Source organism: Delphinapterus leucas, chromosome 7 (genome assembly GCF_059928025.1).
Source record: "Delphinapterus leucas isolate spDelLeu-1000000601 "Yukka" chromosome 7, BTC_Dleu_Yukka2, whole genome shotgun sequence".
Classification (NCBI taxonomy): Eukaryota; Metazoa; Chordata; class Mammalia; order Artiodactyla; family Monodontidae; genus Delphinapterus; species Delphinapterus leucas.
In genome coordinates this window covers 88,965,153-88,980,020 of record NC_143135.1, presented here as the reverse complement: position 1 = coordinate 88,980,020, position 14,868 = coordinate 88,965,153, and the positions used below count along the sequence as shown (strand labels likewise).

The 14,868-nt window shown below is 43.3% G+C and overlaps 1 protein-coding gene across 6 annotated transcripts in view; it reads right to left on the bottom strand.

The window, feature by feature from the left end:
• The window catches only part of DIXDC1 (DIX domain containing 1), a 74,727-nt gene extending 59,897 nt beyond the window's left edge, over nucleotides 1-14,830 (bottom strand). The window contains exons 1-3 of one of the 6 annotated variants that reach the window (XM_089915533.1): nucleotides 14,474-14,830; nucleotides 13,646-13,775; nucleotides 12,767-12,858 (exon numbers count right to left, since the gene is read on the bottom strand). In XM_089915533.1, the coding sequence (XP_089771659.1) occupies nucleotides 12,767-12,823 (57 nt within the window). In that variant the 5' untranslated portion in view covers nucleotides 12,824-12,858; nucleotides 13,646-13,775; nucleotides 14,474-14,830. The other 5 variants (XM_089915534.1, XM_089915537.1, XM_089915535.1 and 2 more) reach the window with 5 other exon arrangements.
• Nucleotides 14,831-14,868: the final 38 nt, after the last annotated feature.

Below are 14,868 nucleotides of genomic sequence, written 5' to 3'. Positions count from 1 at the left end.
AAGTGCTCAAAAAATGCATGTGAATGAATGAATGAAGTATCACTGTATGGTCTACGAGTGTCCCTTATAGAAACAGAGCATGGAGCCCACCGTTAGGGCCTTTCGGATTGGTTCCCTACCCCCTTACCATACCTCACCACTGAAGGTTATGTCCATGACCACTCAAAGGGGGCCTGGCTTGGAGATAACAAATAAGGAAATACACTCAGGAAAACGCTAGTTGGAATCTTTGGTTCGCACAGCCTAGACAACAAGGCCAGTCAAGGCGGCTGAAGCACTTCCAATGCTCCCCAGCCTCTCTGAACTGCCCGGGGGAGTGGCACCTGGCAAACCGCACCCTATCACTGATCCACATGCCTGGCCAGGCCATCACTCACCACAAGGAACATAAAACTGCCTGACAGCTTGCTGCCAGGGAGCATCTGTTGAGCTGGCATTGACTCCTGTGGGAACAAAGCCAAGGAGCCTGGGTGAGGAGAGCAGAAATCAGCCAGGATAGAAAAAAGAAGGCTAGGGGGTGTGGTGCTCTGCTACACTGAAGATTTAACAGGCCTTTACTTTCTATAGTAAATCACAGAGGAATGCATTGTGGAAATGACTGAGAGCCTCCGATTGGCCCATGCTGCAAATCCTCCTCCATGGAAGGCATGGGGCACTTAGGAGAGATGTGCCCTGCAGCTGCTCCACCTGCCAATCCCCTTCCTCACTCATTCTGTGTCCCCCTTATGGGCATGACACCACAGAAAGGCCCTTCCTGTATTTCTCAGGGCCTGCAGATGACTCTGAGGCAGATGACTCTCAATGTGGGATTTAAATTTCTATTTTTCTAGTTGGAGGGAAAATTGTAGGGAAAGTCTTCCAAGTCGTCTGTTTGAAAGGTTAAGGCTCAGAGAACTGATTTCCTGTCAACCAACATTTTAATAAACCATTCCCACAACTTCCAGTCCCTCAGGCCATTACACTGCAGCCGGGCACAAGCTGGCTCTGCCTGACAAGCAAGATTTCTGTATAGTCAGAATTTTCCCAAGTTTCCACTCTGAACACTTGCTCTATTTTCACTGGCCTGTGAGCGCCACTTGGGCACAGACTCTATGTTATTTGCCTTCTATTTCCAGAGCTTGGCACAGTGCCTGGTAAGCACAGTAATTCAGTGACTGTCTATCGATTGAGTGTTTGCATGCATGTTTACTAAATGAGCAGGAAAAAAAAGTCTGGCTTCAGTGATCAGGTAGGTTGGTAAATATTTGGTGCTTTTCATGATATAATTAGCTGGAAGATATCTCTCTCATCTCCCAAAAACACTACCTCTTTTATGACACTTAGCACATTAAGCACCCTATATGGTTTTTTCAGTAACAACTATAAATCTCTCTCCTTATAAATTCATTGGCAGCAGGGACCAGGTGTTTTTCAATTATTTTATCTATCCCCCCGCCCAGTAATGAACTAAATAACTAAGTGAATGAATGCTTACTGGCCAAACCATATTGTAGTCTCAGGTCTGTCAAAACCTTTCAACACAAGCACCAAAGTCTTTTTTAAAAGAAAGTTCAGCCCCCAGAAAATACACTGGCACGTGAATCAAAGACAACATTCATATAACATCAATACCAAGAGGCAGAGAAAACAAATAAATAGCTTTGAGGCAGAGGCAGAATGGGGAAATTCTGACCGATAGAAAGCCTGGCCAGGCCCAGAACGTAGGAGACAGGGGACGACAGCCAGGGTGAGCTACAGAATGAGGCAGTAGCCAAAACTCGTGGATAATTCACAATGCAGATTTGCCGTATCAGTAAAAGCAATTGCACTGACAGCACTGACATGGATCAGTCCTGCGAGTAATTTGTTAGGTGTGTGGAGGCCAGGAAGGTGGAAGAAGACAGGTGGTAGAAGAAAGAAAGGAAGGTGGTAGAAGAAAATTCTGATGTGCATAGTCATCCATGAGTGGCAAGTGGACTGAGAACAGTGGGTAGAGGGAAGCCTTGATCCAGAATGCAGAGTTTCACTGCTGCAGGGTTCGCCTATAATTAACCAATTAGGGCCATAGCTTCATTTCCTGTGGCAGTTTTCTCTGCCATAGAGAATGAGGTCACAGCCCTAACCACATAGACCTGTAAAGCATCTGGGTGATAAAGAACAGCTTCAGATATGCCTGGCTCATTCCCAGGAGATGACTGGGTACGTAAGTGGTATTCTTAGCCCCAGTAGGAAGAGTTTCTCAGAGAAATTGAAGTGTATTCTGACATTAGCTTTTAAGTCCCTCTTTACACCCTTATCACATGACTCTAACAGAAGAGACTGAACATTACTGGATCTATTAAGCAACCCTAGAGGCTGGAATAGGTCAAACAGGGCCCCACTGACTCTGAAATGGCCAACTGTACCATTATTCAGTAGCACTACGTGTGATCCCATATGAGAAAAGCATTATTTAATATAATGTATTATGTATATGAAAGAATTATTTAAACTGTAAGGAATCATTGAGATTAAACATATTACTATCATTTAGACAATGTCAATTTCTCAGAGAAAGCGAAAGTACCTGTTGGCTATCAGAGTTCAAATCTACTAAGAAAAGGGAGTGGACTGTACATTAGCCTGTGGAGGGCATGGAGGGAAGTTTACAAGATGGGTAGAAAAATCCAATGTCAGAGAGGGAAGAAAGGCATTACCGCATTATTCTAAAGATGAATTAATTATAAAGTTGTCTGTTGTTTTTACGAAGACTCTATTACCACCACAAAAAGAAAACTCTCCCACTCTCCTTTTCCCTTATATTTTATAAGAATCGGGTGTCAGGAGACATTTATGGAAGCACCAAAGCGTGAAAAAGAAAAAGACAGTCTAGCCTCTCGGTTTACCTGGCTCTTCAGCTGAACGGTTTGGAGGTGAAAGGAGCAGAAGGCAAAGACTAGGGCTCACTCTGTGCGGGTTTCCTCTTCCTAATAAGATAGCGGAACCTGGTCCCTGGGGACGGACTGACAAAAACGGGAGACCATAGGATGGCCTAAGGAGCTTCTATGAGGCTCAAGACCAGGGGAGGCCCAAAGGCAGAGGGTGAAAAAAGAATACTGGAAGCACTCAAAAAGGTGGCTTCCTGGCTCGTCTGTGCTTCAACTCTCAGACTGTAGCTCTTTGTTAACAAGCCCCTTCCACGCGTTCAAAGGGGGATGACGCAAAGATGAGGACCCGCGCAGTGCAGATGGGACACAAGCTCTACCCTTCAGCGAAGGCTGTGACACCCCTCAGCCAAAGGAAAATTCTGTCTCAGTTGGTTAGGTTGGGACAGCATGTGTGCAGTTTTCCTCTCTGTGTCAGGAAAAAGGCTGGGGCACAGGGGCCAGGAATGGGGAAGGATCTGAGGCAGGTCAGGCTGCAGAGCTTCTTAACTAAAAACAGGAATTAAGGAAAGAGTCTGTAGTGCAGATGTAGAAAGAAAATCTTATACACAAATTCATGAGAATGGATACCTCTGGGGAAAAGCCCAGGATGGCAGGGGTGGCCAAGGCACTCGGTCTTGCCTGCAATGTTCATATTTAAGAAGAGAATGTATTCATATGTTAACTGCTTAACAAAAAAACACACTTTAAAAAACCTTAGACTTAAGAAAGAGCGACATAAAGGGAAGAGAGGGAGAGGGAGAAAGGAAGAAAGACACAACTAACAGTCCAGCTCTCCTCGTAGGGGTCTCCCTGGATGCTGGGATAAGGCAACCCAAGGGGTTGGAATGGAAGGCATATGGAGCAAATTGCAAGGGGCAAAGGTCCTAAACCAGAATGTCCGGGGTCACAAGAGAAGAAAATGGAATAAATAACAAAATTCTGAGAGAAAACATTGAAGAGAAGAAGACTCCCCGCCAGCCCTAGCCCATACTGCCTGTCAGATTGAGGCCCCAGTTTCCCATTCTCACACAGAAAGGAACAAACACAGCTCCCCTGAATTGGGCCCAGAAACCTCTCTCTCCTCCTAGGTCCTGTCTGCCAATCACACCCGGGGTTGTGGAGAAATGTACTACCCTAGATTTAGAAAGAGATGTGAACGTGAAGCGGGCACTTCCTGTGGACCACCTACTCACCCTGCCCCCTCTCAAACTTTCTACCAATGCAATGACACCCCACCCTCCCTTGGCTCACCCACTTAGCTCCTGAAACAGAATGAGCACCTCTGCCATATATTCACAGGCTTCCTGGGGATTTCCTTAAGGCAAAGCCTGGGGAGACAGGAGACCACTTCCTTTGGCAGGAGATGACCTCTGAATTTGTGGTCCTGTCTTCTGGGCTCAGGCAAGCTACCAGGGAAGGTCATCGCCCAGCTCAGCTGGAAGTCGGCCCTTTTGATTTCACCAGGCTCGTCTGTACCGTACCCACCACCTTAGCCTCCTTAGGGCTCTGTGGGGGGTTTGTTCTGGGGTTCCGGTGAGGATGGGGGCAGAAGAGGACCCCTCCCAGAGATTAGGCAGGAGGCGCTAGGGCAGGGGAGCTGGGGTGTGGGAGGAGCGGACAGTTACCTCATTGAAGCCCTCCTGCAGGACGTCCAGTAAGTTCCCCCGGGTTAGGCAGGCTAGCATTGTTCCTGCCGGGCCCCCGGGGCGGGGTCTCCGGGCCCGGCGGCCACCGCCTCCTTCTCCCTGTGCACACAAAGACTCTCGGCTCAGCTCATTGGGATGTCTCCGGAGTCCCGCATGCCACTTACTGGAAACCTAGACCCGGGCCAAACTAGCGGCTTCCACTGGGCATGCTCGCACCCGGGCTCCGCAGGAGGGGCCCGGGCGCCGTCGCGGTTCCTATAGAAACTGCTGGGCGCGCACCCAGCGGAGGGGCGCTGGCTGGGGGCCCCCTGCCCGGCGTGCGTCAAGGAGAGCCCCGCGGCGCGCACACACACGCACACTCTCACACACTGGGCCGGGGGATGGGCGTGTGTGCGTACGCTGCACACACACACACACACACCAGGCTGGCCTGCCGGCGTGTGTATGTGCATGTGCTGTGCGCGCGCGCACACACACACACACATACACGCACACATACAGACACACACAAGTTCTGATGACTTAAGGCCTCAAGTGCCCCACCACAAGGTGGGTAGGAAGGGGAGTGAATCATAAGATTATTTTTTCCCCCAGACTAGCTGAAAATAGCAACCTTTTTCCACATGGGGCCTGGACAGTGAAGTTAGGCTAAAGAAGGGGAAACAGAAAGGAAAGACACAAAAAGAGGATAGAGAGAGCTTTAGTTATTGATGGTATTAGGGTACATTTAATAAAATAGTACTAAACCAATCACAGGATCACAACAGAAACATCAAGGGTGAACCAAGGATGAACAAGGTTTTACCAAAAAAACCTGTCTTTCTTTTTCAAATGACTGGTAAAGTGTGTAAAACCCATATTTTAAATGAGTTTTAAATTAATTAAATGGGTTTTAATGAAAATGGGTTTAACTGCAAAATGTCCTGGTACTTTTGAAAGGGTTAGCTAAAAGCTTCCTCAAGTGACACAGAGAGCTAGTCCCCTGTTTTTAGTTATTCCAGCCACAGTCATATTTATTTTAAAAATACTAATCATCTTTTCTCTCAGTGCACACTCTTGTCTCTACAGGAAAACTGGAAGCTGAAAGAACACCCGTATTATGTTACACCTCGTGATCCCAGATGGGCAGAAGGGTTTACATAGTGTTAAGGCGTGCAGAAGGTCAGGCCTCGCCCAAGGACACAGCTGGACAGTGACAGAGGCTATTTGAGGAGCTAGGACTCTACACTGGTGATTTTGCAAAAGGCCCAGATTCCCTCCCCAAATCCCATTAGTACCTTAGGACGAAAAGTCAGTCATGGCTCTTTTTCAACCTAACTGACCTCCTCCTCAGGTCACTAGAAAGGAAGAAAATCCTTATCCAAAGCAGCTGGAACTAGCCACATCTGCCCGAATGTCTAAAGCTGCTAAGCACAAAGAGAAAAGACACACCTCCCTCTGACCACTGCAAAGAGGAAGCAGAAGTCAGCTGAGGTGTTAAGTGGCTGCTGCTGGTTGAATGCTGTGGGTTCAATTCTGGCTAAGGCTGGGGAAAAGCCATGACACCAACTCAGACTGAATCCGAACAGCCCACAAGTCAGAAGACCACTGTCCTTCATCCTCTAGATGGGGAATTTGGTTGCCAAGAACTCCCCTCGCGGCCACCACAGTTCATGGTGTTCCACCCTCAGTTGAATCACTAACCCATGTTAATGCAACAAGGCCCCTTTTAAAGAGAATTGTGAAACTCCCAAGAGTATAAAGTTGTATGCAACACATCTACATACTTAGTGATGCAAGTCCAGAACACCCAGTTGGTGGATCCCCGGATAAAGGATTCTGATTGGTTGACAGCCCATCATGCTTTGGATACAGCATAAAACATTGAGACATCAGAGGGAGGTTCTGCTGACAGTTATCTATGCCAAGAGGTCACTGTTTCTCAAACAACAAGCTATTTATCAAAGTAGGACCTGTGAACTCAATATTCCTGGGGAAAGACATTAAATCACTGAATTTTAAAGCTCCAAAAAAAGATCTCATCTGGCCCAACTCTCTCATCTCACAGATGAAGGAACCAAGGCTAGCAGAGGTGCTCACAATCACTTAGCAAGTCAGTACAGGAGCTAAGATCTGAACCAAAGGCCTCTGAGGCCCAGTACTATGCTGTTTGCCCTATGCTGGAGGAATTAGAGAGAATTGTGGTAAATAGATACAAGATCTATTATAGGGCATATGATCCAAGACTACTATTCCTTGGAAGTCTATAATAATACCAACCACATATTCTACAGCAAGAGTATCCAATAGAACTTTGTGTGATGGTGGAAATGTTCCATATCTGTGCTGTCCAATCCAGTGGCCACGAACCACAGGTAGCTAATGAAAACTTGAAATGTGGCAAATGCAAGGTTGGAACTAAAATTGACATGGCATTTAATATTAATTCGTTTAAATTTAGGTAGTACAATTCCAAAATATTCTGTTCCATTGTCCCCACACAACTACTGGAATGTTCCAAAAATTATAATATGTTCACATAGAGTCTGCCTCTCAGACTTGGAAAAAGCAAAAAATTCTTGTTGGACCAGATAATCCCAATTTTTTTTTTCCCTCAAAACATATGTTCACCATACTTATCATGGTCTGACTTAGAAAGTGACCCAGGTAAAGAATCAAGCTTTAGCTCTAAGCAGAGCTAACATTTACTATTCCTTCTATCCTCTCCATCTCACCCTATTGTGATATCAACACAAGAGCTGGGAGAATCAGTGGGTTAGCTAAATTACCTAGGAATAACTAGGACAATGATCTGCACCCTGTAGTGCCCGAGCCAGGGAAAACTGCAAGCCAGTCCGGTAGCTGGAACCACTCCCACCGCTACAGGCCTCTTATTTACTCTGCCTGGAGCAGAGGCAAAGAGTCCAAGCAAGCTGCTTTCTGCATATCTCTGTCATGCTGCCTGGTTTCTGAAATTATACCAAGCTTCCTCAGTCCTGCATTACTTTAACAATAAAGGCAATGGATAAACAAGATCCTACTGTATGGCACAGGGAACTATATTCAATATCCTGTGATAAACCATAACGGAAAAGATATGAAAAAGAATGTGTATATATACGTATAACTGAATCACTGCTGTACAGCAGAAATTAGCACAACATGGTAAATCAACTATACTTCAATAAAATAAAATTTAAAAAAAACAGTAAAGGCAGATACTTTCCTCACCAACTACAAGCTACCCAAATATCTATCTACAAAAGTAATAATAGCAAAATTGAGCTCTTACCATGTGCCAAGCCCCGTACTCAGCACTTACATACATTAGCTCATGTGATGGTCACAGTTACCACAATCAGTAGGTTATTTTTATTGTCCCCACTTTACATACGCAGAAAGAGAGATCTGGAGGGTAATTTGCCCCAACCCCATAGCTACTAAGCAGTGAAGCCGAAGTCCAGGTTCTTAATCATTATGCAATATTCTTATATGATGTTACAGCATAGAAGGAACTCAGCATATGTTTTTAGTTGAATGAAAGAATGAGCCAATGGAGGAAACACTGGCAAACTGATTCATCACTTCTATTAATACAGATAATAACATGTTAGCCTAAGTAAGACTTTGAACCTCAAACAAAACTGTCATTTGGTGAAAATATTGACTGTGACTTCTCCCTGCAGAGAACTAAGAAGTGTGAAATTCACACCTATGTAAAATTTAACACATCTATTACGGGCAATCATTAATAACTATCAGGAAGCAGAAAGGCAGTTTGAATAAACAAGTAATTAAAATTGTCAATGGAAATATTTTAAATGACTCTCTGAAATAATTTCTCAGTCTTTTTCTGTTTTCTCACATTAGCAAGTTCCTTGGCAGTAACATATGTTTACAATTTTTATTGCATTTATCTTCAGAGACATCACCATAAATACATATACACAAAAGGGTTCACGTCCACCGGCAAAGGTCCCAAACGTGTCCTGGCTCCTAAACTGCTCTCTTTTGTCTCCAGGCTTTTCTGCCAGTCTGCATCCCTTAATCTTCCTTAGGCAACACATTCATGTTGCTGTTCAACTGCTCAATGTCTTCAAACACTCCCTTTTCCTAGCATGTCAGATATAAATTCCTCATGCCCAGCTCTTAAGGCCTCCCCCCTCACTGCCTATGCTCAGTTCACAGGCTCTTCACCATTCCATAGATGCACAGGGCTCATTTTCACCTCTATACCTTCATGACTATCCCTCTGCCTAGAATGTCCCACACTTCTGCTTCAAATCTATTTACTCAAATCTTCACTATGCCTAGTTTAAGTTCCACTTCCTCATGGAACTCCTCTGACCACTCCTGAGTTTGTTAAAATCAAGACAGATCTGATCGTAATCTGTCTGGAACACCCACCTCTCAGATAACCCATGGTGCATCCCTGCTCTTCTTTCAGGTCTCCGCCCAAATGTGTTTATTCTGTTTGGCCTTCTCTGACCACTCTACTTAAAATGATACCACCTCCTCACCTCAGCACTCCCAAACTTCTTTGCCTGGTTTATTTTTATTTTCCTTCCTAACATTCATCACCATCTTGCATACTCTAATATTTACTTGTTTATTGTCAGCCTCCCTTCTGCCCAGAATGTAAGCTGCATTAAGGGCAGGGAGTTTTGTATGTTTTGTTACTGATTTATCTCTAGAACCAAGAATATTTCATGGCATATAGTAGATGCTCAATAAATATTGGCTTCTTCTCCTTAAAATTAAAAGTGATAGCATGCTATATATACTGTATCATTTAGCACTTTATAGTTAATTTAGGAATGTGATTTTTTAATCTCTTTTACTGCATTTCCAAGACAAATATAAACAATTTCTGGTATTCTTCTATACTTTCCTCTCCTTCACCAATGCAGTCTTTGATTAAACATATATTAAATGTATGCTGAGCACCTATTATATACAGCAGGTCCTATTCTTTTAGCAAAAACTTCAAGAAGTCACAGTTACACATAAATACACACACACACACACACACAGAAGGGCAAGAAACAAGACTAAAAGAAAGAATAGTAACAGGAAGACTAGTAAAGCAGAGAATCCAATATTAGTATGTGGGAACAGAGTGTACAGGGTGATTGTGACAGACTGAGTGGGGAGAAAAAGGAGAAAAGAGACAGAATGGTGTGAGACTAGAGTAGGATGCTGCCAAAGTAGTCACCAGATGCTAGTGCTTAATATAAACTGTACCAAAGCAGATATGCAAATATATTCTACATGATTTTTTAAAATTCACATTTCAAACGTTATCTGCCAACTATCCCGTGGGTAAAAATTAGATTAGGACTAGCACCATCTGGTGGATATTTTGGAAGTGACCCTGAGTTTCTCTAAATAAAAACACCTGTAAATGCCCCCATGTCTCTGGACTGCCATTTATAATGTGTTAAGGTTCCACATGACTAATTATACTACCGTGACGTGAAATAATCTTTCTGCAGGACCCTGGGTCTCGTTGCAAGAGGTAGCCAGATTTCTACCAAGGATCTTCCTATCTCCCACCTGACGTCGCTCTGCCTTCGGAAGCATGTATACAAAATCTGACACTGCAATTCTTCTTTTAAAGAGTAACATTACTTAAAATGTTCACATCCTTTGACCTAGCATTCTACTTCTGGAACTCTATCCTGAGGGGGAAAAAGTCTTAAATGAGAAAATCAATTAGTTATTCACAAGGCAGGGAGGGGAATCTAAAAGTCCAACAACAAAGGAATGGTCAAGAAATTAACAGCCATAACCAAAAGAATAAAATACCTAGGAATAAACCTACCTAGGGAGACAAACGACCTGTATGCAGAAAACTATAAGACACTGTTGAAAGAAATTAAAGATGATACCAACAGATGGAGAGATATACCATGTTCTTGGATTGGAAGAATCAATATTGTGAAAATGACTATACTACCCAAAGCAATCTACAGATTCAATGCAATCCCTATCAAATTACCAATGGCATTTTTACAGAACTAGAACAAAAAATATTAAAATTTGTATGGAGACACAAAAGACCCCAAATAGCCAAAGCAGTCTTGAGGGGAAAAAACGGAGCTGGAGGAATCAGACCCCCTGACTTCAGACTATACTATGAAGCTACAGTAATAAAGACAATATGGTACTGGCACAAAAACAGAAAAACAGATCAATGGAACAGGATAGAAAGTCCAGAGATAAACCCACACACCTATGGTCAACTAATCTATGACAAAGGAGGCAAGGATATACAATGCAGGAAAGACAGTCTCTTCAATAAGTGGTGCTGGGAAAACTGGACAGCTACATGTAAAAGAATGAAATTAGAACAGTCCCTAACACCATACACAAAAATAAACTCAAAATGGATTAGAGACCTAAATGTAAGACCAGACACCATAAAACTCTTAGAGGAAAACATAGGAAGAACATTCTTTGACATAAATCACAGCAAGATCTTTTTTGATCCACCTCCTAGAGTAATGGAAATAAAAACAAAAATAAACAAATGGGACCTAATGAAACTTAAAAGCTTTTGCAAAGCAAAGGAAACTATAAACAAGATGAAAAGACAACCCTCAGAGTGGGAAAAAATATTTGCAAACAAATCAATGGACAAAGGATTAATCTCTAAAATATATAAACAGCTCATGCAGCTCGATATTAAAAAAAACAACAACACAATCAAAAAATGGGCAGAAGACCTATATAGACATTTCTCCAAAGAGGACACACAGATGGCCAAGAAGCACATGAAAAGCTGCTCAACATCACTAATTATTAGAGAAATGCAAATCAAAACTACAATGAGGTATCACCTCACACCAGTTAGAATGGGTATCATCAGAAAATCTACAAACAACAAATGCTGGAGAGGGTGTGGAGGAAAGGGAACGCTCTTGCACTGTTGGTGGGAATGTAAATTGATACAGCCACTGTGGAGAACAGTATGGAGGTTCCTTAAAAAACAAAAAATAGAACTACCATACGACCCAGCAATCCCACTACTGGGTATATACCCAGAGAAAACCACAATTCAAAAAGACACATGCACCCCAACGTTCATTGCAGCACTATTTACAATAGCCAGGTCATGGAAGCAACCTAAATGCCCATCAACAGATGAATGGATAAAGAAGTGTGGTACATATATACAATGGAATATTACTCAGCCATGAAAAGGAACGAAATTGGGTCATTTGTAGAGATGTGGATGAATCTAGAGACTGTCATACAGAGTGAAGTAAGTCAGAAAGAGAAAAACAAATATCGCATATTAAAGCATATATGTGGAACTTAGAAAAATGGTACAGATTAAACGGTTTGCAGGGCAGAAATTGAGACACAGATGTAGAGAACAAATGTATGGACACCAAGGGGGGAAAGTAGCAGTGGGTGGGGTTGGTGGTGTGATTAATGGGGAGATTGGGATTGACATGTATACACTGATGTGTATAAAATGGATGACTAATAAGAGCCTGCTGTATAAAAAAATAAATAAAATAAAATTCAAAAGAAAAAAATAAAACAACAAAAAAAGAAAATTACAGCCATTATGATGTCTACCAAACATTTGTATTCATATGAAAACAAATATTTTAACAATTTCATATTAACAAATATTAAGCCAGAAAAAGCAAAAGCCAAAACTATGTGCATAATATGATCTCAAATATGTAAATAATATACATAGAAAAAAGACTAGAAGAAAATATTCTAAAATATTAACAGGATTGCTTGTAGTTGGGAAGATTATATTTTTTAAAAAATCATGGTTTGCACTCTTTCCCAAATGCTCTATAATTCACATACATTATTTCCTTTTTTTTTTTTGGCTGCACCATGCAGCACACAGCATCTCAGTTCCCCAACCAGGGATCAAACCCATGCCTCCTGCAGTGGAAGCATGCAGTCCTAACCGCTGGACCACCAGGGAATTCCCATGTACATTATTTCTATAACAAATGTTATTGAAGTCTTTTAAACAATCCATATGTTCTGATTAATTGCTAGAAATTTTCAACCTCTGCCTGATTTTATTAATTCCAGAAAAAGATAATAAATCAAGTGAGCCAGAATTTCCACAAGAAGGGGAAGCTAGAAAAGAAAGCAAATATACTATAATTTTGTTCCAGGATCTGAGTACTGATGGAGAAATCCCCCAGTTGTCGAGCTGTACTGAAATTCCATTAATGTCATCACACTCCTCTCAACGGTACACCAGAAACTTACAGAGGGCTCTGCTGGTAGCAGGGGGTTACAGAGTCTCTTAACCACTTGGGTACCCATCTTCAGAGTCCCTAGAAGAGCTGGATCAGGGCCACCTTAAAATAGGAAGAGAAAGATCCATGCCAAAATACAGGTCAGGAAAAAAATTCCAAAAGTTAAACCAATTTAGAGGGGTCAGGTTCCTGCCCCAAGCCTACCCATTTAAGTCATCTGGAAGTATGAAAAATTAGGACCCCGGTGAGCAGGAAATCCAGCCCAAGATAGTATAATTACAACAGGGCTATCACAGTGGCATTTTTAATACTAGTGACTTAGGTTTTAATAGTAATAAGTAAAGACAAGTGCTTCCCTATCAGTCAAGCAAGAATGCATTTTCCTTCCTCCCTAAATGTATCAGTCTGTTGACAGAAGTAATCAATAAACAATCTATAATAGAAATAGAAAAGAGTTTTATTTGAACCAACCTGAGGACTATAGCCCAGAGATAGCTTCTCAGATAACTCTAAGGAACTGCTCTGGAGAAGCATGGTTTTCAGCACAGTTTTAAATCTTGTCAGAACAAAGAACATCAAACAAATCAGAGATTCGTTCCTTCAATCTTTCAAACAAACAGATCAGCATGTACACAGCAAGTCAGTATGGCCTTGGCGCCTGGGAAGGGAGTCTTATCATCGAAGGAGTAGCAGCATTGGTGTCCCAAGAAGGGAGGCATTTAATCTTTACTTTTAAAACATGGCTATTCTTTACTTCTAGTCAATGCACCCTTTTCTATAATGATTAAAGCAGATGTACAATGTATGTTTGATAAGCCACAAACAGGCTGTTATAGTTAGCACAAAATTCAAGTTAAACTATGTATAAGCCATAATGACTTTCCCATACCTCAATATGTGAAAATTTCTTCTGTTAAGTCACAGATCACAGGAAGGATTCTGAAGACGATGAGGAGAAATAACCGGGAGCTCTGCTTCTGGCTCACTCTTCCCTTCATCGTCAGGAATTCAGTTTTAACCTAGAAAGGCAGCACTTACATTCCAAGGCAGAAATTTTTATAAAGCACTTGAAGTTTATAAAGTGCTATCACCTATATCAACTTATTTGACCAGCATAGTAAACAACCCTTGGAAAGCGAGTTCATTTTATTACCCGCAGCTGACAGGAAACAGGCTAGTGTGTTGTTCTGCCAATTAGTAGTGCAGGCAGTGTTCTAGCCACCTCTTCTGAATCCACTTGCACTAAATGTGTGCCAGAGAACAGGCCTAGAATGGTGCCTAGCGGTGGTGGTGATGATCATGGTGACAGGCATCATTTGCCCACATCCTAGGAACTCTTCCAAGTGCTTTAAATTCTCACAAATACTCTAAGTAGTTGATACTATTATTTCCAACTATTTTTTGCGCTGTGATTCCATTTTTCAGTACTCTATCCACCTTAAGGAATCTTCCCTCTCAGGAACAAACCCGGGGGCCACCGTATTTGGAGAGGATGGTGTGCAGCTTGAGAACGGGAAGTCTTCAAGCTCCGAAAGTCTGAATCAAGAACTGCACACTAAGAACCTGCAAAGCTTGGAGAGGGTTCGGAACCTGAAACTTCCACCTCCTTCTTCCCACCACACTCTCGCCCCTCCGTTTGTCCCCAGTTCTGGTCTGGAAGCTCAACCGGTGGTAATAATACTTTCCAGGTAGGTACCCGCCACCTTTCAGCACCTACCTCTTAAATTGTCGATGTGTGGTTCCGCCTTTCTGTCCCCAGCCCTTCTGAGCACGGCCTCCTCCTGCTATAGCGTCGCCTCTGCGTGCCCGCTGCCATGGTGACGGCGGAGGCCTGCCCGGACCGGTCCCGCCTCCAGCCAACCGGAGCCAGCCCTGGTCCACCCGGGCTCCGCCCCATGCCTGCTCAGACCCCGCCCCCTGCGTGTCCAGCCCCGCCTCCTAATGGCCCAGAGCACAACCTCTGCGGGCCTTCACCCCGTCTCTTGCCGGCCCGGACGCCGCCTCCCGACTGCCAGAACCGCGCCCGCTGCCCGTCTAGACCTGCCTCTCGCTGGCTCGGACCCTGCCTCCTGATAGCCAGAACCTTGTCCCTCTGCCCGGACCCCGCCTCCT